This window comes from Ochlerotatus camptorhynchus, unplaced genomic scaffold, assembly GCF_037179485.1.
Source record: "Ochlerotatus camptorhynchus isolate MF236.1 unplaced genomic scaffold, CSIRO-AGI_Acam_v1.1 ptg000070l, whole genome shotgun sequence".
NCBI classification, from domain to species: Eukaryota; Metazoa; Arthropoda; class Insecta; order Diptera; family Culicidae; genus Ochlerotatus; species Ochlerotatus camptorhynchus.
The window spans coordinates 2,132,791-2,157,073 of NW_027040560.1; the positions used below are offsets into that span (position 1 = coordinate 2,132,791).

General features: G+C 43.0%; 1 protein-coding gene across 11 annotated transcripts in view; it reads right to left on the bottom strand.

Annotated features, from left to right (window-relative positions):
• LOC135697409 (uncharacterized) overlaps positions 1 to 24,283 on the bottom strand; it is a 96,804-nt gene that overhangs the window by 42,119 nt on the left and 30,402 nt on the right. For all 11 annotated transcript variants that reach the window (XM_065217061.1, XM_065217055.1, XM_065217057.1 and 8 more), the window contains 2 exons: positions 716 to 961; positions 484 to 650 (listed from right to left, as the gene is read on the bottom strand). In XM_065217061.1, coding sequence (XP_065073133.1) covers positions 484 to 650; positions 716 to 961 — 413 coding nt within the window. The remainder of the gene's footprint in view (positions 1 to 483; positions 651 to 715; positions 962 to 24,283) is intronic.

Genomic DNA, 24,283 nt, shown 5'->3' on the forward strand with positions numbered 1-24,283 from the left:
TGCCTTTTTTGATAAAACAAAATTCCCATTCCACCGAAAAAAAAAATCACACAACAGCTTCTGTTTATTGATGAAACTCCTTCGGTCTGCTTGCAATTGCTCAAAAAAACAGCACACATCTGCCAAAACGCAAGCGGTTCCAATTGCTCATGCCGCGCCCATCAAGGGGCTTCTATTTTAAGTGCACCCTGGAATCTCATTGTTTGGAAAGTTGGAACATCTCTTCTGATTCGTGTCCGGGAATTCCTATGCCTAATGTGCCTGGCACATTTTTTCCAGCGAAATCCGACCAACAGAGTGCAGATGCGACGTTGAAATAACAAACACTTTTACGAGCTCACTCGATTGAAATACTTGGAAAATATGATTTACTGTCCAAACACACTGACCAGATCGGTACTTTCATTCCGTGGTGAAAACATTCCAGAACGCAAATTCCCATCCGCACAATCCAGTAAACATCTAAACTAAGAAAGTACTCACTTCGAGCTTCGTCCATCATATCGGCGAGGTCCTCGGCGGAACTGGCTAAACTGTTTTCCCCGGGGGTTCCCGGTGCGGAACCACCGCTGACGACGATCCCCGACGACGAACTAAACACCGAATCGCCAGAACTGCCCACACACGGAACTGACGGTACCCGAAGGTAGCTGCAACTTCGTTAAATTTAAACATCTAAAGTCCGCAAAATATGTATACGAATATCAAATCTTACCGTGCCACTTCGTTGTTCACCGGAACCATCGTCGCCTCGGAGGTTTTGATCTCATTCGCGGGCAGCGCACTGGTCTTCTCCCACTTGAAGGCCGCCTTCACTTTGGTCCACTTGGAAACCTTCGGCTTGAAGTCGGAAATGGCGCTCTGCCGTCGCAGTGGATAATTTCGGCCACTTTGGTTGCTGCTCATGCTGCTTTGGTAGAAGCCCGAGATCTCTTCGTTGATGACGGATTTGCTGCGTTCTCTGTGGAGCAAACATCAAACATCTGAGTTTTTTTCAACTTTTTTAACGGGATGAACCCTTTCCGAGAACTTTAGTGAACTAATGAATAGTGTGGAAAGTCTAAGCTAAACAATTATCCATATAACTATGCTGTTACGTCACATCTATTCATGATTTGTAACAGTTCGTTTCTAAGGAACCTCCCTTATCTCAGTCGGTAAAGGTGCAGCTACAAAGCAAGACCAGGCTGAGGAGGTGGCTGGGTTCGATTCCCGGTTAGGTCTAGGAATTTTTCGAGTTGGAACATTTCTCGACTTTCCTGGACATAGAGTATGATTGTACTTGCCCACACAATTCTAGAGCTGGAATTAGTGCGTAACAGCTTTTGTAAACAATGACTTGGTTCGATGATTTCTAGAAAGTTAAGGCTCGCCAACGAAAATCAATATCACCATCGGGTAGGGCAAGGCTTCCCCTAGCCGACAGTTATGTTAGTTTGCGTTTGCCTTGAGTTCCTAGAAATCATCGAGCGAAGTCATTGTTTACAAAGGCTGTTACAACGTAATTTCATCTCTATCTAGAATGATACTAATGCAAAAATGGTATAGACATAGAAAGCTCTCAATTAGTTCTTTCCTTTATTTAACGTCAGTCTCTGTTCCGCAATCTAGTTCCAATCACCAACGGACATCGATTGCCATCCATTGACGGCAATCGAATATGCAGAAAGGCAGCTTCCACACCTGCGTAGGATATCGCACCCATTCAACACACATGAGCTTTGCTTCCCTTCCGAAGGAAGACGTGACCAGAGATGTTTATGCTCAGAAAAATCCCACCGACCTCGGCTGGGATTGAACCCAGACCCATTGGGGTGAGAAAGCAGTCACGCTTACCACTACACCACCGACGCCGGCTTCAAAAAAGCTTTCAATTAGTAACTGTGGAAGTGCATTTAGAATACTAAGTTGAGCGTACGCAATAAGCTAATATGTGATAAGCAATATGCTTGAAATGCGAAGAATAAGAGAAGAAGTTCGTTTCTAGCTGTACTGTTTGGGTTCAGTTATTAAATGATTTACTATTGGCGTTGACGGCAACTCTGTAGCTGTTTACTACTATGGTAAAATTCATAAACAAATGTCAGACTGTGCGTAAAATATGAGAAATCAAAGTAGGCTGCGCTGCTAAATTGACAGGTTTGTGTTGTGATGAGTTCTATAAATCGATAATTCTACAACTCGATGGTCCCTTTCCTGACTGCCGTTGACTCTGACTACGATGTCATAGTTCTTACGGAAACCTGGCTCGATGACCGCATTAATTCATCTCAATTATTTGGCAGTATATTCAACGACCGCAACCACCAGAATAGTACCAAATCGCGTGGGGGTGGCGTCTTGATTGCGGTATCCAAACGCCTAAGCTTCTGCATCGATCCTGCTCCAGTTTGCACTTCTCTAGAGCAGCTGTGGGTCAAAATAACGACGCCTCGTAGATCCATAAGTATTGGCGCTATGTATCTACCTCCAGACCGGAAATATGATTCGAGCAGCATTGCAAACCACATCAGTTCGATTGGTACCGTATTCTCTCGACTAGAACAAAACGACCTAGCTCTGGTATTTGGTGACTACAATCAGTGTGGGCTCTCATGGAACGTTCATGCAAACGATCTTCCTAGCATTGATGTTCTCGCTCGAACATGCCCGCATCCTGCTGTGCTCTCCTTGATGGTTTCAACCTGCATGGCTTAACGCAAATCAACTCGATACTCAATAGCAACTCTCGGCTGCTTGATCTCGTTCTGACGAACGAAGCTGCAGGACTGGAATGTTCTATCCTAGAAGCCCCAGAACCTTTGATTGGCATCGACACCAATCATCCTGCGTTGGAAGTTTCCATCAACCTATCTGTTCCTGTTCGCTACGATAACCCCCCTGTTGAGTCACTCGCATGCCCAGGCAGATTGGCAGTTCCTTGACACGTGTTCATCTATTGATGAAGCCGTCAACTACTTCGCTGAGGTCGTTGGCCGGGCAATAACTAATTCTGTCCCATGGAGGAGACCTTCTCCCAAACCCACATGGTCCAATGCTCGACTACGGAATTTGAAGCGTCTGAGATCGAAGGCCCACCGTAAATACTGTCGTACTTGTAACCCATTCACCAAACGATTATTCTCAACAGCGAGCAACGAATATCGCACATATAACCGCATTCTTTACAAGAGCTACACAAGGCGTGTGCAGGCTAATTTACGGCTTAGTCCAAAGCAGTTCTGGTCATTCGTGAATACCAAACGAAACGAGGAGGGGCTACCAGTCGAAATTCACCTGGGTGATAGAATTGCCAGCAATTCCCTTGAGAAATGTAATCTTCTGGCAGAAAATTTCAAAAGCATTTTCAATGACACTACGGCTTCGTTGTCCCAAGTTCCTGAAGCGGTGAGGGACACTCCCACGTCGAATCCGCCATCAAGAAGCTGAAATTTTCTAATGCTGCTGGCCCTGACGGGATCCCCTCAAGCATCCTGAAGCGATGCTGTTCAGAGCTTACAACACCGCTTTTGAAGCTGTTCAATATTTCATTACAGAAGGGGGAGTTCCCTACGCGTTGGAAATCGTCATTCATGTTCCCGATCTACAAGAAAGGAGACAAGAGAAACGTCGAAAATTACCGAGGGATCACATCACTCAGTGTCTGCTCTAAAGTTTTTGAAATCATCATCAACGACGCATTATTCTCTAGCTGCAGAAATTACATTTCTCCTGACCAACACGGTTTTATATCCCAAGAGATCAGTTTCAACAAATCTAGCTCCGTTCATTTCTTTATGTCTTCGGAGTATGGAAGCTGGAGCGCAGGTGGACGTTGTATATACAGATCTTAAGGCTGCATTCGACCGGGTTGACCACTCCATACTGCTAGCTAAACTTGAAAAACTCGGTGTATCCTCGGGTTTAACTCGTTGGTTCAAGTCATATCTGACCAATCGGGAACTTTGTATTAGAATCGGATCAGAGCAATCACACTATTTTACAAACAGCTCCGGTGTTCCTCAAGGTAGCAACTTGGGACCATTGCTATTCTCGATTTTTGTGAATGAGGCCGGACTGATCCTCCCAACTGGTTGCCGATCGTTCTACGCGGATGATGTGAAGATCTATGTGATTGTTCGTAGCTTCGCCGATTGCTTGCGGCTTCAGCACGTAATCGATACTTTCGAAGAGTGGTGCTCAAGAAACTATCTCACGTTGAATGTACAAAAATGTAATATTATCTCATTTCATCGCAAGCTGAAACCAGTGGCATTCAACTATACGATAAATCACCAACTTCTGCAACGTGTGGACAATGTTCGTGACCTAGGAATCACGCTGGACTGCGACTTAACATTCAAGCTTCATTATTCGGGCATCGTTGCGAAAGCTAACAGGCAACTCGGGTTCATTTTCAAGATCGCTGACGTGTTTCGCGATCCTGCCTGTCTATACTGCGCTCTATACTGCTCTCTAGTGCGATCGATCTTGGAATTCAGCTCGGTAGTATGTGTGTGTGTGTATTCCCTCTAACCCCCACTGGCCGGCAGTGTTATTATGGAAGAACTCTCTCTACAATGTCGCATTTATGGTCATTGTAGACAGCTTTAGTCCGGGAGTTAGAAGGTGATAGCTCTATTGCAGATCCAGCAACCCATTTCAGAATGTCTGGAGAGTCACGCCCATTCCGAGGTTACTTTCACTCACAATAAGCCCCGCATGTATGCATCACCGTTATCAAATGGATATTGGTGATACATACACACTTCCAGGTTCGAAAATATTCTTTTCAACCCTGGCATGTATTTAGTGTAATTTTGATATTTTTTTTTTTTTTTAATAAATGGAAAGCTCTCACCATATTTTGCTCTTCCGCCGTCGTTATTTGCTTCTTTTGGAATCCCTTGGACTTTTTCTCTAACACTTCGTATTTCATTCCGTGCTTCACCGGCAATTTCCTTCCGTAGACCGTCCTTGGTTGGTTGGTTCTAATATGATTCCGCCTTTTTTGGTCGGTTTGATGTCCACCATATGTTATTGAATTGCCATGGTGTTCTGGAACGAGGCTCACGTCCAAAGTCACTGGTCCATCGAGCGCTCCGTTTGCGAAAGGAGAATGAATTGGAATTCAGCTCGGTAGTATGGTGCCCATATCAAGCAGTTTGTATAGCGAGGATTGAATCTGTTCAAAGGAAATTTGTTCGGTATGCCTTTCGTCACCTTCCTTGGAATGACCCTGTGAACCTTCCGCCGTACGAAGATCGTTGTCAACTCCTGGGTCTTGAAACACTAGAACATAGGCGGACGATTAGTCAGGCCGTGTTCGCAGCGAAAATACTTATTGGTGATATCGACTCTCCAGGAATCTTGGCTGAATTCGAAATCTACGCACCCGAACGAGTTCTTCGGTCGAGGAGTTTCCTACATCTTGGACCTCGTGCTGCGAACTACAGCTTGCATGACCCAATACGGTTCATGTCTGGGCGTTTCAACGAGTTTTACGAGTTTTTCGACTTCAACTGTGCAGCGGAAACCTTTCGTCACCGTATTCAACGCAGACTTCTGAGAAGGTGAGTAGCTGTCCATCTAATGAACACGTGAAGGATTGCGCTACCTGTTTATTTTGACGTTGGATAACGTCTTTCGGCAACATACGGGGGTACAAAATTGAAAACAGTCATTTTGGATGAGTTACGAAAAATTAAAAGATTTTGAACGATAATAACTCAACCGTCTCTCGATAGATTTACGAGATAATGGCATCAATCGATTGGAAATATTTCTAGCAATTTGTTGAATGTTTCAAAATTATTGATTTCGTTCTGTAAACTATTGAAAAATGGTTAAAAGTAAACCATTGTCTAAAGATGGTGAAAATCGATTGATTTTTTTATATTCTTATACTTTCTCCAACCGAGACATCAGATGCGAGTATCTGACATCTCTGATATTTTCTGTTCTACTATCTAAGCGTCCAACAAGGTCGCCCGTTCCATCATTGTCTATCCGATCGTCGACCCAGCAGCAGAGCAGCAGAGCAGCAGTACCAGAGCAGTGGAAGCAGAGCAACGGCAGCAGAGCAGCGGCAGCAGAGCCTGGGGGCGAAAGGGCAACTATGCCGAGTGCGTTGGTGCCAGTGCTCCGGTATACTGGGCCGCCGTCATGGAATGCCCAGCTGCTGCAGTTCTCAGTCGGTCGTATTCACCGTATGCTCCGCAAGGGCAACTACGCCGAGCGCGTTGGAAAAATGGCCCTTTTCAGGGCCACAACATTATCAAGAAAGAGTTTAACGATTAATTTTCTAATGCCTTTCCGACACTTTTTTCATGACTTTCATCGTCCTCTTGATATTCATGTGATTTTGTGGTGGGATTTTTAGCTATGTGAAATTCACATGGTTTTCATCCATTAGATACCTATGTTGTAAATTTTTTGAGTGTATGCTTCGGCAATCAAAATAAAGTTTGCACGATGGAAGCGCACATCGTAAATTTCGTTCATTTTAGTAATAATTAAATTGCCCCTCTCCCCCTACCCTCTGGCAGTACATGAAAAGCCTTTTTGTGAGGCGAATTTTTCAAAAGGATGCCGATTAAAATAATGGGTACCATTTTCTGAGGATGAGATGAGGACGATTCGTCATCCATATGAAGCGTGTCACGATCATTCCCAAGGATTCGTGGTTAACGCGTCTTATTTCTCTGTTAATACCGGTTAAACTCAATAAGAGGATTGTGATCGACTGGTTCCTCTCAAAATATCTGTTTGGATTTCAACCGAAGTTTCGGTCGCATATATTGTGCCTTTTTGAAGGAATCTCTTGGACTCTATATGTTGGTAGAATGTTCTACTTTAGTATTTTGTGTTCACCTACTAACCAGGCTCGGTTTTATTGTTCTATGAGCCCACAGTATAGGCGTAATAATAATCTAGAAGTATCGCTTCAATACGATTAACCGGTTGGCTAAGCAAAGAAGACCGGAAGTCCCAACGGTAACGGTAAATGTTGAGCAATGAAGGAACAATACAGTTCAGAATCAGGGGTCCGAGGAAAACCTCTTTTGAAGTTACTAGTCAAATCACTCAATTTATTGAAGGCAAGCAGTTCACGTCCAAAGCGGAGAGTAAGGTACATTTACCGGGAACCAGTAAACCGATGTCACATTCGCTGCCAGACTGTTGAGCAGTTCAGTCGATTTGAATTCTCTCTAGTTTCGTTCGTTCGTTCGCAAGTCAAATTAGCTCCGCGTTGTGTAGTGACGCTCTCGCTGACCCAGCCATGGGTAAGAAATCGCGCGGTAACGCGAGTGCCGGTTTACCGGGAAAACAGACTCTCCCAGGAGACAGCGCGACCACCGAGCCAGCCCAGAAGAAGCAGAAGAAAACCCCATTGCCCATCCCGACAGGCGTTGCGGACCCGCAGCCGGGGCCTCCCGGAACTAAACGACCCAGACCTGAAGACAGCAGCGCCACCGCATCAGCAGCAAAAAAGCTGCTGAGCAACAATCCGTTCTCGGCCCTGCAGAACGGAGCCCAGCCGCAGTCGGACCCTGAGACGGTGCCGAAAAAAGTTAAGTTGCCACCCTTCTATGTGAAGGGCTTCCCTCCCGGGCTATGGGAGCAGCTGGATTTCTACATTAAGCAGGGCCTTCGCTGCACCATTCAACGGTGCACGGAAGGCTACAAACTGATGGTCCCGGCCGAAAAACACTTCAACGCAGTTCAGGCCCTCTTGGACAGGATGAAGCTGGAGTACTTCTCCCACGACATCGAGGCCACCAAGCCGCTGAAAGTGGTGCTGCGCGGGCTCCACGACATGGACACCACCACCTTAATGGACGAGATTAAGGCGAACGGCCTCAAGCCGGTCGAAGTCCACAAGATGACCCGCAGCAAGGCCATCAAGTATCGTGACCAGCTCTACCTGGTCCACCTGGAGAAGAACTCCACAACCGTGAAGGATCTCCAGACGACACGCACACTGTTCCACATCGTAGTGAAGTGGGAGCGGTATAAGCCCACCCACCGTGGCGTCACTCAGTGCTCGAACTGCCTATTGTTCGGGCACGGCACCAGGAATTGCCGCATGGCCAGCCGCTGCATCAAATGCGGCAAAAACCACAAGATCGACAACTGCGACAGCATCGAGGAAGCCACTCCCACATGCGCCAACTGCGGTGCCGCCCACAAGGCCACGAGTAAGGCCTGTCCGAAGCGGGCCGAATACGCCGAGATCCGGAAGAAGGCCTCGTCCAACAACCAGCCCGGTCGCAAGAAGGTTCCAGAAAACAACGCGCAGAACTTTCCTCCGTTATCACCGGTCCAATCACGGCCAATTCCAGTGTTGCCGCCGCTCCCGCTCAACCAACAGTTGGCTGCCGCTGCAGTACCCGGTCAAGCCTCCGGGCCATCGACGGATCCCCCTGCTCCGGGATTGGCCGGTACAACCGGCGAAGCTACAGACGATTCTCCGCTGTCAACGGATGAGATCGTCACACTGTTGGCCCAGGCCATCATCATCAAGCGCACCTGCGCAACAAGAACACAACAGCTCCAAGCTATCATCTCCTTCGTCGCTAATTATGGACCGTGAACCCATAAAGATCGCCAACTGGAACGCTCGCTCCGTAGGGGCGAAAAACATTGAGCTTGCAGACTTCCTCCGCAAGCACGACATCGACGTGGGCCTTCTCACCGAGACCCACCTCAAGACCGGTGACAGCTTCTGGCTGCCCGACCACAGCATTGTCCGGCTTGATCGCACCAGCTCCAGGGGGGGCGGTGTCGCGGTCATCATCAAGAAAGGCATCAAGTACTGCACCCTACCCCACTACCGCACTTCCATCATCGAGGCCGTCGGCGTTGAGGTGGAAACATCGACCGGAAACGTCCGGTTCATCGTTGTCTACTGCCCCCGGCAATGTACCGTTAGCAATGGTACAGCACAGCAGTTCAAGAACGACCTTGCCATCATAACCCGCACCAATGCCCGCTTCGTAATCGGAGGGGACCTGAACGCCCGGCACGAGGCCTGGCGGAACTACCAGCAGAACCAAAACGGCCGCCTGCTATTCGACCATTCCCAGCATGGTCTCTATTCCGTCTGGTTTCCGGACGAACCAACCTTCACATCACCGGCGGGCAACCCATCGACGCTGGACCTGTTCTTGGCAAACACCAGATTAGCCAAGCCGGTTGCCGTCAACGACCTGAGTTCGGACCACCAACCGGTGCTGACCGAGCTGGGCTACAACGTGGCCCCTGCACCGTGCCAGCGGAAGGACTACCATCGAGTCAACTGGGTCCAGTTTCGACGCGTGGTCGACCGCCACATCGACGACAACCCACCACTCGACACAGTGGAGGACATCGACCGGGCTCTGGAGGGTCTCCATCAAGCCATATCCGTGGCTGACGAAGAGTGCGTTCGACGAGTTCCTGTGAGGGGTAAGTTTCAAGCAATTGATTCCCACACCAAACTCTTGATTCGGCTCAGAAATGTTCGTAGACGCCAGTTTCAGCGGACTGGGGATCTGCAGCGTAAATACGAAATGGTCGATCTGAATCGGCAGATCGCTTCCAGAATGGTCTCAATCCGGAACGAGAGTTTCGGGCGGCTCGTTCAGAACCTGGACGACCGTTCCAGACCATTCTGGAAGGTTGCCAAGGTGCTGAAGTCTCACCCCAAGCCCATTCCACCACTTAGAGTCAATGACGAACGGCTTATCACCAACGAAGAGAAGGCCAATGCAATTGGGGAGCACATTGCCCAATCGCATTTGCTTGGCTCTACAATCCCAAGTCCACTCGAGAACCAGGTTGTGCAGTGCGTCCAGACGTTAGATACCTCCCCTTGTGCCGTCCCTCCAGAAGGACGGATTACAGAGGAACAAATTTGCTCAGCGCTGAAATATAGTAAAAACATGAAGGCTCCCGGGTTTGACGGAATATTCAACCTAGCGTTGAAAAATCTCAGCCCGAGGGTCCACTCGCTGCTGGCTGCCATCCTCAACAGATGCTTGGAGCTGCACTACTTTCCAAGCATCTGGAAGGTGGCAAAAATCATCCCGATCCGCAAACCTGGGAAAGACCCTTCACTACCGTCAAGCTACAGACCGATTAGCCTGCTCTCAGCGCTGAGCAAGCTGTTCGAAAAATTGATCCTCAGCCGACTAAACAAGTTTGTGGAGGAACATGACATTCTTCTTCCGGAACAGTTCGGGTTCCGCAAGGGGCATTCCACCAATCATCAGCTAGTGCGGGTGATGAATAACATCCGAAGTAACAAAGCTGTATCCAAGTCCACAGCCATGGCCTTGTTAGACGTCGAAAAGGCGTTTGACAATGTCTGGCACGACGGACTTATATACAAGCTTTGTAACTCCAACTTTCCACCATACCTTGAAAATCAACCGTAACTATCTCCAGCAAAGGTCGTTCAGGGTGTCGTTGAATAGTTCCCTTTCGGGACAATTTCCGATCCCAGCAGGTGTTCCGCAAGGGAGTCTGCTGGGACCACTGCTTTACAGCATCTACACGTCGGACATCCCTCCTCTAGGAGACGGTTGCGTGTTCTTTCTGTTCGCAGATGACACCGCGATAGCCGTCAAGGGTAGGATGCCTCGTGAAATTACGAACAAGCTGCAACGATGCCTTGACACCTTTACTGATTATGCCACCTCGTGGAAAATCAAAATCAACGCCTCGAAAACCCAAGCGATCATGTTCCTTCACAGACAATCACCAAAACTTAAACCGTCTCCCTCCTGTACCGTAATAATGGATGGTACAAGGGTCGAGTGGTCCACTGATGTTACTTATCTCGGGATGTTGTTCGATGAGAAGCTCCTGTTCCGCTCGCACATAGAGAAAACCCTAGTTAAGTGCTCCGTCTTGGTTAGGTGTTTGTATCCGCTCATTTGCCGCAGATCCCGCCTCTCAAGGCAAAACAAACTGGCTGTTTACAAACAGATCATAGCCCCCGCGATCTTATATGCCGCCCCGGTGTGGGAATCGTGCGCTCAGACCCACAGGAACAAAATCCAGGTTGCACAGAATAGAGTGTTGAGGATGATCCTAGATCGTCCATTCGACACAAGAATAGCAGACCTCCATCAAGAGGCAGAAATTCCCAAAGTAGATTCCAAAATTGATGATATGACAACTAAATTTATTCAAAAATGCAATCTTTCTGAACATGCTTTAATAAGCAATTTGTACATAGTAGGTTAAGTGTATATAGTAGAGTAGGTTAGTTTTAAGCTGTAAATAGTAGTATTAAGTAGTTTCTCTTCAAATTCTAAAAACAAAACAAACCAATCCCACCAAGGTGGTCGACCGTGTACTAAGTCTAGGACTAATCCTGTAAAACAAATTTTAAATTTTGCCCATACCTAAAGATGAAGAAAGCAATTAAATCACTTAGTAAAAATTTATATGGTAATCGTCCAAGTTAAACTAAAATAAAGATCATTTAAATTAAACTAACCGATGTCACGTAGGTAGTTAATTCACTTCCAGAGGTACTAATATCTTATCAGAAATCACACCACACTTCAAATTGGACGCACACCACGATCATTTCTGAAATCTCAACGGTAATTTGCTAATGAATTTCATTCCGCTGCATCAATGTAGGCCATAAGTCCAAGGCCACCGCAGCTCTGCAAGGTAGGGGAAATGGATCTAAGATTGGGCCCATCGCTAAAAATCTGCTATTTACCTATCTTATCTATATGAACGCGTCGTTGGGACGGTACTGATGGATATTTTAGGGCGCTATTGAAAATTTAGTCGATTGATTGGATGGAATGATAACACTGCACTGGTTAATTTCTTGGAATTCAAGACACGCCTACACTAATAAACCATCATCGAACCTACTCGATGAGGATATCAATTAACTAGGGAGAGCATGACAGAAAGATTCAACCATGTTTTTAATAGATTCATTTTATCACTCCTTGCGCACCACGAAATAAACTGTTTTGAAAACGAAACTCTTTACCAAATCAAATTGGTCGTCCTGAAAAGGACGGATTTTGTTAAAGGGTGGGAACTTGGATCGAATTTAGGCCTTCTTTTCGGTCTTCTTGGGCAACAGGACGGCCTGGATGTTTGGCAGGACACCACCCTGAGCGATGGTCACTCCGGAAAGAAGTTTGTTCAGCTCTTCGTCGTTGCGGATGGCCAACTGCAGGTGACGTGGGATAATTCGGGTTTTCTTGTTGTCACGAGCGGCATTTCCTGCCAACTCGAGAACTTCAGCGGCCAGATACTCCATCACGGCAGCCAGGTAGACGGGAGCACCGGCTCCAACACGCTCGGCATAGTTGCCCTTTCGGAGTAGACGGTGAATACGACCGACTGGAAACTGCAATCCAGCGCGGCTCGAACGGGACTTTGCCTTTCCCTTGACTTTGCCTCCTTTTCCACGTCCAGACATAATGCAACGAACGACACGAACAGTTCGATGCTGAAACTGTAATGATGACATTTCGACCGTCGAGGGTGGTTTTATACCTGCGTCGAGTAGCATATTATGAATACAGGGACGGTACAATAAATACTGTGGGTAGCAAAATACTGAAAATGGGATGAGTGTCGGTTGTCTCTACGGGCATGAAACGAGACAGCGTTGCCAGTATTCCTGAGTTAATTGATTTTCCAGATTTTCAATCGTCTTGCCAGATACTTACCCAGATATAATTCACTTATATGTTATTACGTTTATTTCAAGAATTTTTAATTATGTTCCGGATTTTCCCAGATTTTTTAAATATGTTGCTTTAGAGAATTTCCAGCCCAAAACGAAAACCGGTTGGACATGAGCGTTTCCGAATTCAGTCCAATAGAGGCGATGGGGGCAAGAAGACCATACGGGGCGAGATGGGCCACCGTTCGTTTGGGCATAATACCTATTAACTCAATCTATTTTTTTTTACAAACTTGTTGAAAATGCTTCTAATATGCATCTCCATGAAAACCGTATCAAAATTCAATTACATGTCTAAGATGATAATGGAAATGTAACATTAGCTCAAAATCTCTAGAATATTATAAGATATGCAGTCAAGAAAACAAGCATCGCATTCACTATATTACATTTTACTGATCCGCTGGTTCTACAGAGAGCAATACACGTAACTGTTGCTAAAAGAACTTATGTTTCTATTTCACTTGATTCCTGCATGTTATTTTCTAGTGAAAACCTGTCAAAACCTTAACTTTTACTAGGGTGCTCTAGAGTCGGTGTATAATGAGTCACGCCAAGAGAAAAACAGTTGAACTCGCATCACGGTTTTCGAAAGATTCCCTTTCTTTTCACTTTGCAACAGAGGACTTCCCTAATAAAAAATAACCATAAACGAACGATAACCCAAATCATTGAACTATTCCACAAATGGTTTGGATGATACCCAGAACACGTCGTTAAGCAAATTAACCATACAATTTTTATTAGGGTTCTACATCAACTTCAAATGACTTCCAGCGAGAAAAAAATATAGCGGCTTTAGTAAATCATTATAACAGTGATTTAGTCAAATTATCTTAACCAAAAATAGTAGAAATTCTCATAAGTGATCATTACCAAACGTATCCCATGACAATTTATTGCTCACTGCGTGTTTATGATCATTTCTTCGATTATATTTTTTATATTTTATTGCAATACCTTTCGTGGATCTTTCATAGCATCGTAATGTTTGTGTACTTTACGCGAGTTAGAAAACCACCGACCTGGGTTTCTTTTTAAAAAATATAAAAGACAACTTAACCGCTACACTACTGAACTAAGACTGATTTATTATAATCGAATTATGCTACAGTTCACCTTCTCTGCACACTCAGCACCTCGCGCGATGAGTACTAAGTCCAACGATCGCCCTCGATGCCGCTGCTGCTGGGTTGACGAATTCTGCTGATCGATGCCATGCTGCTGTTGCCGTGTTGATAGAAGTTGCTGACACCGTCGATGAAATTTGTACAAGTCCAGGTAGCGGGGTCGTTAACTCGCGAGGTGCTGAGTGTGCAGAGAAGGTGAACTGTAGCATAATTCGATTATAATAAATCAGTCTTAGTTCAGTAGTGTAGCGGTTAAGTTGTCTTTTATATTTTTTAAAAAGAAACCCAGGTCGGTGGTTTTCTAACTGGCGCCCGAATAGGGACCTTCGCGAGTGGGAATAGTATAAGTTGAACGGTAGTGAAAAATCTTAAAAGTGTTGAAGAAAAAGCTTTCTGGCTCACAGTTGAAATCTTAAAAGTGATAATCTAAAAAAGTTCACATTTCCGGTTCAAAGAGCCGAACTGTTAGTGTAGTGAGAGTGTTAAACTGGTTCAAAGAGCCAGCCTACAGTCAACGAAGCGGAACGTGAGGACACAGTGGAAAACTCCCGATCGGTGATAGGAGCCTCAGTAGCAGACAGCAAACAGGATTACTCCGGCCCACCTGCCTCCGTTTCCCCCAACGAGCGAAGACCAGCGGACAACCCAAAAGTCTAGCAGCCGACCATGCTAGCAGTACTGTAAGTAGCAATTCTACTATTATAATTTTTGTGTGAACAAGTAAATTTAAAGTTATACCAATTTTAGTATTATAATTTTTGTGCGAACAGTGATTTTAAAGTCGCGAGTGAACAGTTTTACATTAAAATTTTCCAAAACTAAGAAACAGTACAGTAGATTTAAATTTGTGAGTATAAAGTTTACATTAAAGCTCCCAAAATTAAGAAAAGGTGCAGGTTAGATTTTCACCAGCGCCTGGCCTTGGGCCACGACCAGTACCAGAGCCGGTACGACCAACCGAAAATTTCATTGAGATTGGTAGGATTCCTGATTTTTTAAAAGATCTTAGATCTTTCAATGGAAATCCTACAGAACTAATGAACTGGATCCTGGATGTGGAAGGTATCTTTAATATGTACCGCCACATTCCTGTCGAATCATTGCAATATGACCTAATTGAAAAAAGTATAAGACGACGTATAACGGGCGAAGCAGCTGATGTGCTGAACGCCAATAACGTCGCGTCAAATTGGACTGAAATTAAGTCCACACTGTTGCTATACTATAGCGACAAACGTGAATTAAAGACACTCGACTTCGAGTTGACGACGATTAAGAAAGGGCAGACAGAGTCCTTATCCTGCTATTACAGCAGGGTGAATGAATTGTTGTCAGCCATTATAGCCCAAGTCCAAACCGATGAAAAATATAGGGACAATGCAGCGGTCTATATAGACTACTTCAGAGAAAAAGCCCTTGACTCCTTTATACGGGGCCATGAGAGGAATCTTAGCCTCTTGCTGAAGACAGCAAAACCTAAAACATTAAGTAGTGCGTACCAATTTTGCCTCGATTATCATAATATGGACATTAGATCTGGTCCACTAAGAAATGAAACGTCAAACGTTTCACTACCAAAACCTAGAGAATTGGAGGTGCCCAGGCTTCCACCACGGCCACCACCAAGATTGCTAGTAAAGCCTCCTATGGCATTGGCTCCACAGCCACCACCTAGGAGATTATTTGCCCCATTTCCACAACGTCCGATGCAACATCAAGGGTTTAGTAGGCCATTTATGCCAACAAACCCACAGCGAGCAAACCAATTTGGTCAAATTAATCAACCGAAACCAGAACCGATGGATGTAGATCCCAGCGTTCGGTCAAGGAACATTAATTATGGAAACCGGCCACAATTCAATTTTAAGAGACCACATCCACCGTCTCAACAATTCCAAAACTTTAAGAGAGTTGCTCATCCGGTAGAGTATGAGGCAGATCCCTACGAGTACTACAACTATTACCCCGATCATTACTATCAGGAGGAAGAAATTGATTATTATGATCATTCCGATTTTTCTGAACAGTTTGAAATGCCGACATACCATGAAGATGATCCACAGCCATCAACTTCGAGTCAACAGAGCTCGGAGAGTAATGTGCTTAAAAATGACGAAAACACCGCTAATTTTTTAGAGTGGAAAACGAGTTGGTAAAACCAACTCTACCATATATTAATTTACAAACTACTATAGGCAGTTTCCCATTTTTGGTTGACACGGGAGCAAACGTTAACTTGATTTCACCGAAATTGGCTTATGCTTATGGTAAAACGAAACCATACGATTTCAATGCGAAGAACATAACCAGTGCTAATGGATGTTTCAATGCAACATCGGCAATAAATATAAATTTTTTCGAACCAAAAATTAACTTTCAAGCTCAATTTTTGTTACACAAGTTCCACCCATTTTTCCAGGGAATAATTGGAACTAGTATTTTAAAAGCACTCAACGCCGCGATTGATTTTTCGAGGGGAACTCTTTCCCTACAAAAAGGTAATGAACGGCTAGTTATTCCAATTTTGCAATACTGTCCTGGAACAGTAGAATCATCTTCTAATCTCACTTTTAGAACTGACCATCTTAGTCGATCGGTAAGAGACAAGTTAGAATCAATTCTGAATACTAACAAAGAAGTATTTCACGAACCAGATTCCAAGTTGACATGTGCAACTAGAATAGAGTGTTCGATTAATACTACTGATGACATACCAGTGCATCAAAGGGTTTACCCTTATCCCGCCGCCTATACCGATGAAGTGAACAAACAAATAGAAAAATTACTGTCAGACGGTATTATCAGACCATCGAGATCCCCCTGGACGTCTCCAGTGTGGATTGTACCGAAGAAAGCTGATGCTTCGGGCATAAAAAAATTTAGAATGGTGATTGATTACCGAAAAATCAATGAAAAAACCATATCTGATAGGTATTCAATGCCTGAAATTGGATATGTCATCGGACAACTTAAAGGACAGCAATATTTCACGACTCTCGATTTAGCCTCCGGATTTCATCAAATCCGAATGAAAGAGAGCGATATAGAAAAAACCGCATTTTCCATCAACAATGGAAAGTACGAGTTCACTAGAATGCCGTTCGGGTTGAAAAATGCGCCCGCGACATTCCAACGAGCCATCGATGACATCCTTAGAGAGCACATAGGGAAAATTTGCTATGTGTACATCGACGATGTGATAGTGTTCGGTCGATCGCTCGACGAACATTTGGAGAATCTTTCAAAAATATTAAAAACTTTAAATGACGCAGGGTTAAAAATACAGATGGACAAGTCTGAATTTCTGCATACCCAAGTAGAATTTCTAGGGTATATTATTAGTTCAGATGGAGTCAAACCCAATGAAAAAAAGATTGAAACAATTAGAGCATTTCCTGAACCTAAATCAATCAAGGATGTACGATCATTCCTTGGTATGATGGGTTACTACACACTCAGCAACGTTTTCCTTGTTCGGTAATTTTTTACCGAAAAAAATCGGTAAATGAAGAATGTTACAGATTTTTCGGTAAACAAAAATAATTTTACCAACGTTCGGTAATGTTTTACCGAAGTGACGGTAATCTGTCTTTTATATTGACGAACTTCGTTAAAAAGAGTACAGTAAGAACTGTAAAACAAAGCAAACGCCGAATTCGGTTAAAAAATACCGAACAAACTGCAAATTACAGAAACGTTTACCGAACTTCTGTAAATAATTCCAGACTGTCAATCGAAAGACGGTCATTATTGTTTCAAGTTTTAAAACAAGTGATCGGAAAATCCAGTGAAAACAATGTAAGTATGTTCGCAAATACAGATGAATAATGCATCTATTAAATATTCTTAATGAGATTGCTAATTACATGTATTTCTTTCATTTTTATGATTGCTCTTCAGACACAGCCAGGAATTCTGTGCTTTCGGGATCAGGTTTCAGTCAATGTTTCTGGACTGGCATCCCCATGGTAGCCACCTGCGAAAAGAATACTCCAGCGAGCAATATATGTTATTTTAAAATATATTGTTACCTAGATGTTTACTTTTGAATAAAATCTCTTTAGTAATAATGCAAAAATAGCTTTAAATTTTAATTTACCGGAAAAAAAAACAAAAAATACACAAGATCAATAAATTTTTATTTACGGGACAGTTCAGTAAAAAATTACTGAATAGTTCGGTAAATAATTACCGAATTGTTCGGTAATTTTGACAGCTCATCAAAAAATCTGTTTACCGATCGTTCGGTAATCGTTTAGATTACCGAACTGATTACCGAACGTTCAGCTGTTGAAAGTTCGGTAATAAATTACCGAATACGGTAATAATTTCTAAGTGTGTATAGAAGATTCGTGAAGGACTTTGCGAAAATCGCAAAACCCCTCACTAACCTTCTAAGAGGGGAGGGAGTTCATTCGAACAAAAAAATTTCTCTTTCCTCTGACCAAAAAACGTGTTTTGAAAGGATGAAAAATATTTTAACGTCATCGGATATATTAATTTACCCAGATTACAGCAAACCATTTCTCCTAACTACTGATGCTTCTGATTTTGCCATTGGAGCAGTATTGTCTCAAGGAGAAGTTGGAAAAGACAAACCTATTCATTTTGCGTCTAGGACATTGTCAAAATCTGAGGAAAAGTATTCAGTACCAGAGAAAGAGATGCTCGCAATCTTCTGGGCTTTACAAACCTTTAGAAATTACTTATATGGAACACAGTTCAAAATCTTAACGGATCACCAACCGTTAACATTTTCATTATCACCAAAAAACACAAACGCGAAGTTAAAAAGGTGGAAGTCGTATCTCGAAGAGCACGACTATCAAATTGAATACAAACCCGGAAAGACTAATGTAGTCGCCGACGCTTTAAGTCGGATAGTATGCTCTTTAACGGGTACACAACACTCAGCCGAAAATAGCGATGATTTTTATATTATTTCTACCGAAGCACCATTGAATGCGTTCAAGCATCAGGTAATTATTAAAAAAGGTATAAATAATGTTAAGATCGAAACCCCATTCACAAATTTCAAAAGAATAACTATTTATATGAATGAAATTAACAACGCTTCTCTCCTACAGGTATTGAAAACACATTTTGACCCAGGTAAAGTAAACGGATTATTAACAGAAGAGGAAATTATGGGTAGGGTACAAGAAGTCTATAAAGAACATTTTGGACAAAAGAAATCGTTAAAAATCCGTTTCACACAGAGGTTATTGGAAGATATCTGCCAGGACGATGAGCAGTGGAATATTGTTCGGGATACACACCTCAGAGCACACAGGGGTGCTGAGGAAAACAAACGACAAATTCTAAGAAAATTTTACTTTCCGAAAATCCAACAGAAAGTAAAAGATTTCATTACAAACTGTCGCATTTGCCACGAATGCAAATACGACAGAAGCCCTATAAATTTTCCCGTGCAAAAAACTCCTATCCCTACCGGTCCTTTCCAAATAGCCCACATAGATATCCTCTTCCTAGAAAATCTCCACTTTTTAACGTATATCGATAAATTTTCAAAATTTGCACAAATTAAAATGACCGAATCTAGAGCTGCAATTGATTTGGTTCCTGCTATTAAAGATATTCTTCTAAAATATAAAACACCAGGAGTTCTAGTTATGGATGGTGAGAGATCATTCATGACGGGAGAACTAGTAAACTTTTACAATACATATAATATTGAAACATACATTACAGCAACAGGACGCAGTGAAATGAATGGAGCCGTTGAAAGACTACATTCTACATTGTTGGAAATTTATCGAATTACGAAAACAGAAAACCCAGGAAGATCAGTGATCGACCTTGTGAATATTTCTATGCACAAGTACAATTCCACGATTCATTCCAGTACCGGATATACCCCTTACGAAATTATCATCCCTTCCAGCAAATCCTCGACTATAGTTGAGACTGTTTATCAAAATTTAAAGACCAAACAAAAAAAGGACTTGACATATATCAATAAAAACAAAAAATATGCAAACATAAAGAGTAACATAGAAGCTTTCGAGAAGACCAGACAAAGACTAAAGCACAAAAATAGGTATAAGAAAGTTAAAATAAGTAATGTTAATAGAAGTACTGTAACGACTGACGATGGCAGGAAAATACATAAAAATGACATAAAGATAAGACAGATTTGACTGACGCAAAATTTATCATTATTTACAGACTCTTGGCACTATTGCCGCAGATTTGGACTTTGACTATACAGAAAATCGACGGACCAATCTTCATTTACGACCATGGCATTGGCCGAATTCAATATCAATACTACTACTATATACACCATTTTAATATAGAAGCTCTAAGACTCCATATTGTTGATTTGAGAAATAAATTTGAAGAGATAGAGAGGAATCAATTTTCCGAAATTATAATACAAAAATTTGATGATATCAATGACTCATTAGGAAAGGTTATCCATTCTAAAAGGCAAAAACGATGGGATGCCGTAGGCACCGTTTGGAAATTTATAGCAGGATCTCCCGATGCAAATGATTTGAAATTAATTAATTCTAGTATCAATAATCTGGTATATAGCAATAACAAACAAGTAAAAATTAATCGAGAAATGACTTTACAACTTAAGGAAACAGTATTCAAAACAAAACAAGCCATTCAGCTATTCAGATCAAAATCCTCAGAATTGCATTCCATAAACATTCTCTTCAATCTTAAAGATTTAAACTACAAAGTAGAAAACATAATCGAAACTATAATGTTAGCTAAACTAGGGATTTTAAATGAAAAAATTTTAACCAAAACTGAATTAGAAATGTTAAGGAAGGATTTAGAGAGAGAGAATGTTACAGTTCATTCATCATCGGAAGTCGTCACGTACGCCAAAACATCCATAGTCACCAATCAACGAGAGATGCTACTATTCATCAAAATGCCAAAACTAGATTTCAGAATTTTCCGCAAAGTTCATATATATCCAACATTCCATAGTCAACGACAAATCCATGCAACCAAGAAGTTTTTCCTGATTCATCGAACTGCAAAATTTACCGTTAAAACGTTAGAATCAACTATCTACAATATTGAAGATACTGAAGTAGCCGATAGTACATGCATACCGAATCTGTTAGATGGAAAAGCAGCTATATGTAACTACACGTCAAACCCCATAGAGAAGGAAGTCATGCCAATCGACATGCAACACATACTTATCAACTCAGCAAGCAACTTTACCCTATCATCCGATTGTGGTACTACCGAGAGAACTCTTTCCGGATCATATTTGATCCAATACGAAAACTGCACGGCACGAATCGATAACGTTTCGTATACAAGTAAAACCCGAAATATTATTGGAAAACCCATTCACCTCCCTTTGGACGGAATACCTATCAGCAAACACGGTGACATACTGAACCTTAGTATGGAACACCTTCACAAGCTTCAAATAGAGGCACGGAAAGATTTGGATTTACTTCGTTTAAACAGCAATAGCTTGCGTTTTCCACATTGGTCAATTTTTGGAGGAATAACCATTATTCCTATCGTAATCGGTTTAGCTATTCTCAGTATTTTCTCCCACAGAACAACCAAGGTCAAGCTACATACCACCATTCCCGAAACCATTCCAAACGTTAAGGATCATCATGGAAAAACGGAGGCCAAGGAGATCACTCATAACTTCAAAAAACTTACAATAGCGGATATTATGCCCCTGGAGGTTCATCACTAAGGAGGGGCGAGTTAACGACCCCGCTACCTGGACTTGTACAAATTTCATCGACGGTGTCAGCAACTTCTATCAACACGGCAACAGCAGCATGGCATCGATCAGCAGAATTCGTCAACCCAGCAGCAGCGGCATCGAGGGCGATCGTTGGACTTAGTACTCATCGCGCGAGGTGCTGAGTGTGCAGAGAAGGTGAACTGTAGCATAATTCGATTATAATAAATCAGTCTTAGTTCAGTAGTGTAGCGGTTAAGTTGTCTTTTATATTTTTTAAAAAGAAACCCAGGTCGGTGGTTTTCTAACTCGCGCGATGAGTACTAAGTCCAACGATCGCCCTCGATGCCGCTGCTGCTGGGTTGACGAATTCTGCTGATCGATGCCATGCTGCTGTTGCCGTGTTGATAGAAGTTGCTGACACCGTCGATGAAATTTGTACAAGTCCAGGTAGCGGGGTCGTTAACTCGCGATAGGTAGCCGGTTTGACAGTTCAATAGGTAGACTTGGCTTCACTCTTGGCGTGACTCATTATACACCGACTCTAGGGTGCTCATATTGCCCCGTATGGTTGTTGATCGGAGCAAAAACTGAAATTTTTCAAACATAATCATTTATTCAGTCTATCATTCCAAAACCACAACCAAAACGGCCCTTTTCAGGGCCACCAATAATTCAACAAAGAGTTAGTTTTGAAGACAATTTCTATCCAGAATATCACAGTTACACTTAAATTTGGGGACTATACTGGGGTGTGGGAACGCTGGAAGGGGAGATGCTGTCTGTCTTCGAACTACCAACATCATTCCAAAGCTCCTCCAGGGCGACAAACCCAACAACATCAGCCCAACAAAACGGCCCTTTTCAGGGCCACCAAACTTTCGCAAAAAAGGTTATTAAGGAATATTCCTAAAATATAATATACACAATTAAATACAACACATAACAGACGTTATCCAACGCCAACCCTGCGGTCGTATCTAGTATACAACACTTCCAACTTTTTTTTCTTGATTTATTTTCCGTCAATCTAGTTTTCCGTGCTGAGCACCAATGCTACCGACGCCAGGGCCCTACCTATCGACCCATCAACTCATGAACCGGGGACCAACGGCTTTACTTCCCCTCCCCGTGATCAGAGATTTTATGCCTCAGAACATCCCGGTGGCGCCGACTGGGATTGAACCCAGGCCTGTTGGGGTGAGAGGTAATTACGCTTACCACTAAACCACCGGCGCCGCTAGACAGATTCTCTTCGTCGACTTTCTCTTTGTATCTCCACGGCCATGTAATTACATTCCCAGATATTGCTAAAAGAAGCTTTTAGCTAGCATCTAATACGACAAACACAACAAGAAACGGTTATGTGCTCAAGTTATTAACGAAAGAGAAAGTCAACGAAGAGAATCGATCAATGTTACTTAGGACCTAATGCAATGTTGTTGTTGTTTATTATTATTCTTCTTCATCTTTTTAAAGAGATTTTTAGCTATAGGCTAGTTCATCTCTTAATCTTCTTCATCTGACTAACAGTCTTAATATTTTTTTTTTTTTAATCTTTATTTTAGAGATTTTTAGCCTGAGGCTAGTTCATCTCTTAGTCTTAATAAAGTTTGGTGGGGAAAAGTCTGAATGACTCGGCTAGAAAAAATTAGCCGATCTCATGCAGGCGCAAAAACCCCATATCTTTTCATCTCGCGTACAAATAAAACAACAGAACAAAAATGAGCATAAAAGTACAATAAGTAGTCAGTGGCATAAAAAGTAATCATCCTTGTTCATGGAGTTGTCGGAAGCTCGGTGAAGTGCTCGTCGAGAAGATGATACAAACCGGGAACAAAAAAAATATCAAGTAGCACAACTCTATCAGTCTAATGAAATTGGACAGTTACTCACCAATTCCCCAAATCGAACGATCATTGGATAATGAAATTGTTGAGTGTACTTGTTATTCTACCGTCTATCCGAGAGTCGGCGCTTAAATGTAGCGGCAGAAGCATTGAAGTCGAACAGTAAATACATCTGGTTGAAGCTAGCTGACATGAAACAGATGGGATCATGCTGACCATATAAAGCATTGCGGGACTCGAGCCTCAAAAAATCACGTTGGCGTAGGAATCGTTCTGGAGCGTAAATATTCAACTGGGCCAGGATATCAGGTGAATCCGTGTCTCCTAAAAGGATTTTAACCACAAATACCGCTTGTGCAGTGGATCGTCTTTTTTCTAGAGTTTCAATACCCCGCAGTCTACAGCGGTCCTCGTACTGTGAGAGATTGAGCGGATCTTGCCATGGAAGATCACGAAGGGCGTACCTTACTAATTTCCTTTGGATCGCTTCGATCCTAGTAATCCACGTTGATTGATACGGGCACCAAACTACAGCATTTGATTCCAGTATCAACCGTACCAGAGCACAATATAACGAACAAAGGCAGAGAGGGTCACGGAATTCGTTGGCTATCTTGAAGATGAATCCAAGCTGTCGGTTAGCTCTGGAGATAATATCGTTGTAATGTAAACGGAAGGTTAACGCAGAAGCAAGGATAACTCCTAAATCCCGTACTTGATAAACACGCTCAAGAGGCTGCTGGGCGATGTTGTAGTCATGTATGATTGGCTTCTGTTTTCTGTGGAACGAGATAACGTTGCATTTGTGAATGCTATTTCTGGAGCACCACTCAGCGAAACGGTCTATTATTGCTGTAATGCGACACAGTCCTGAAGACATTTCACCACCATGTTAATTTTA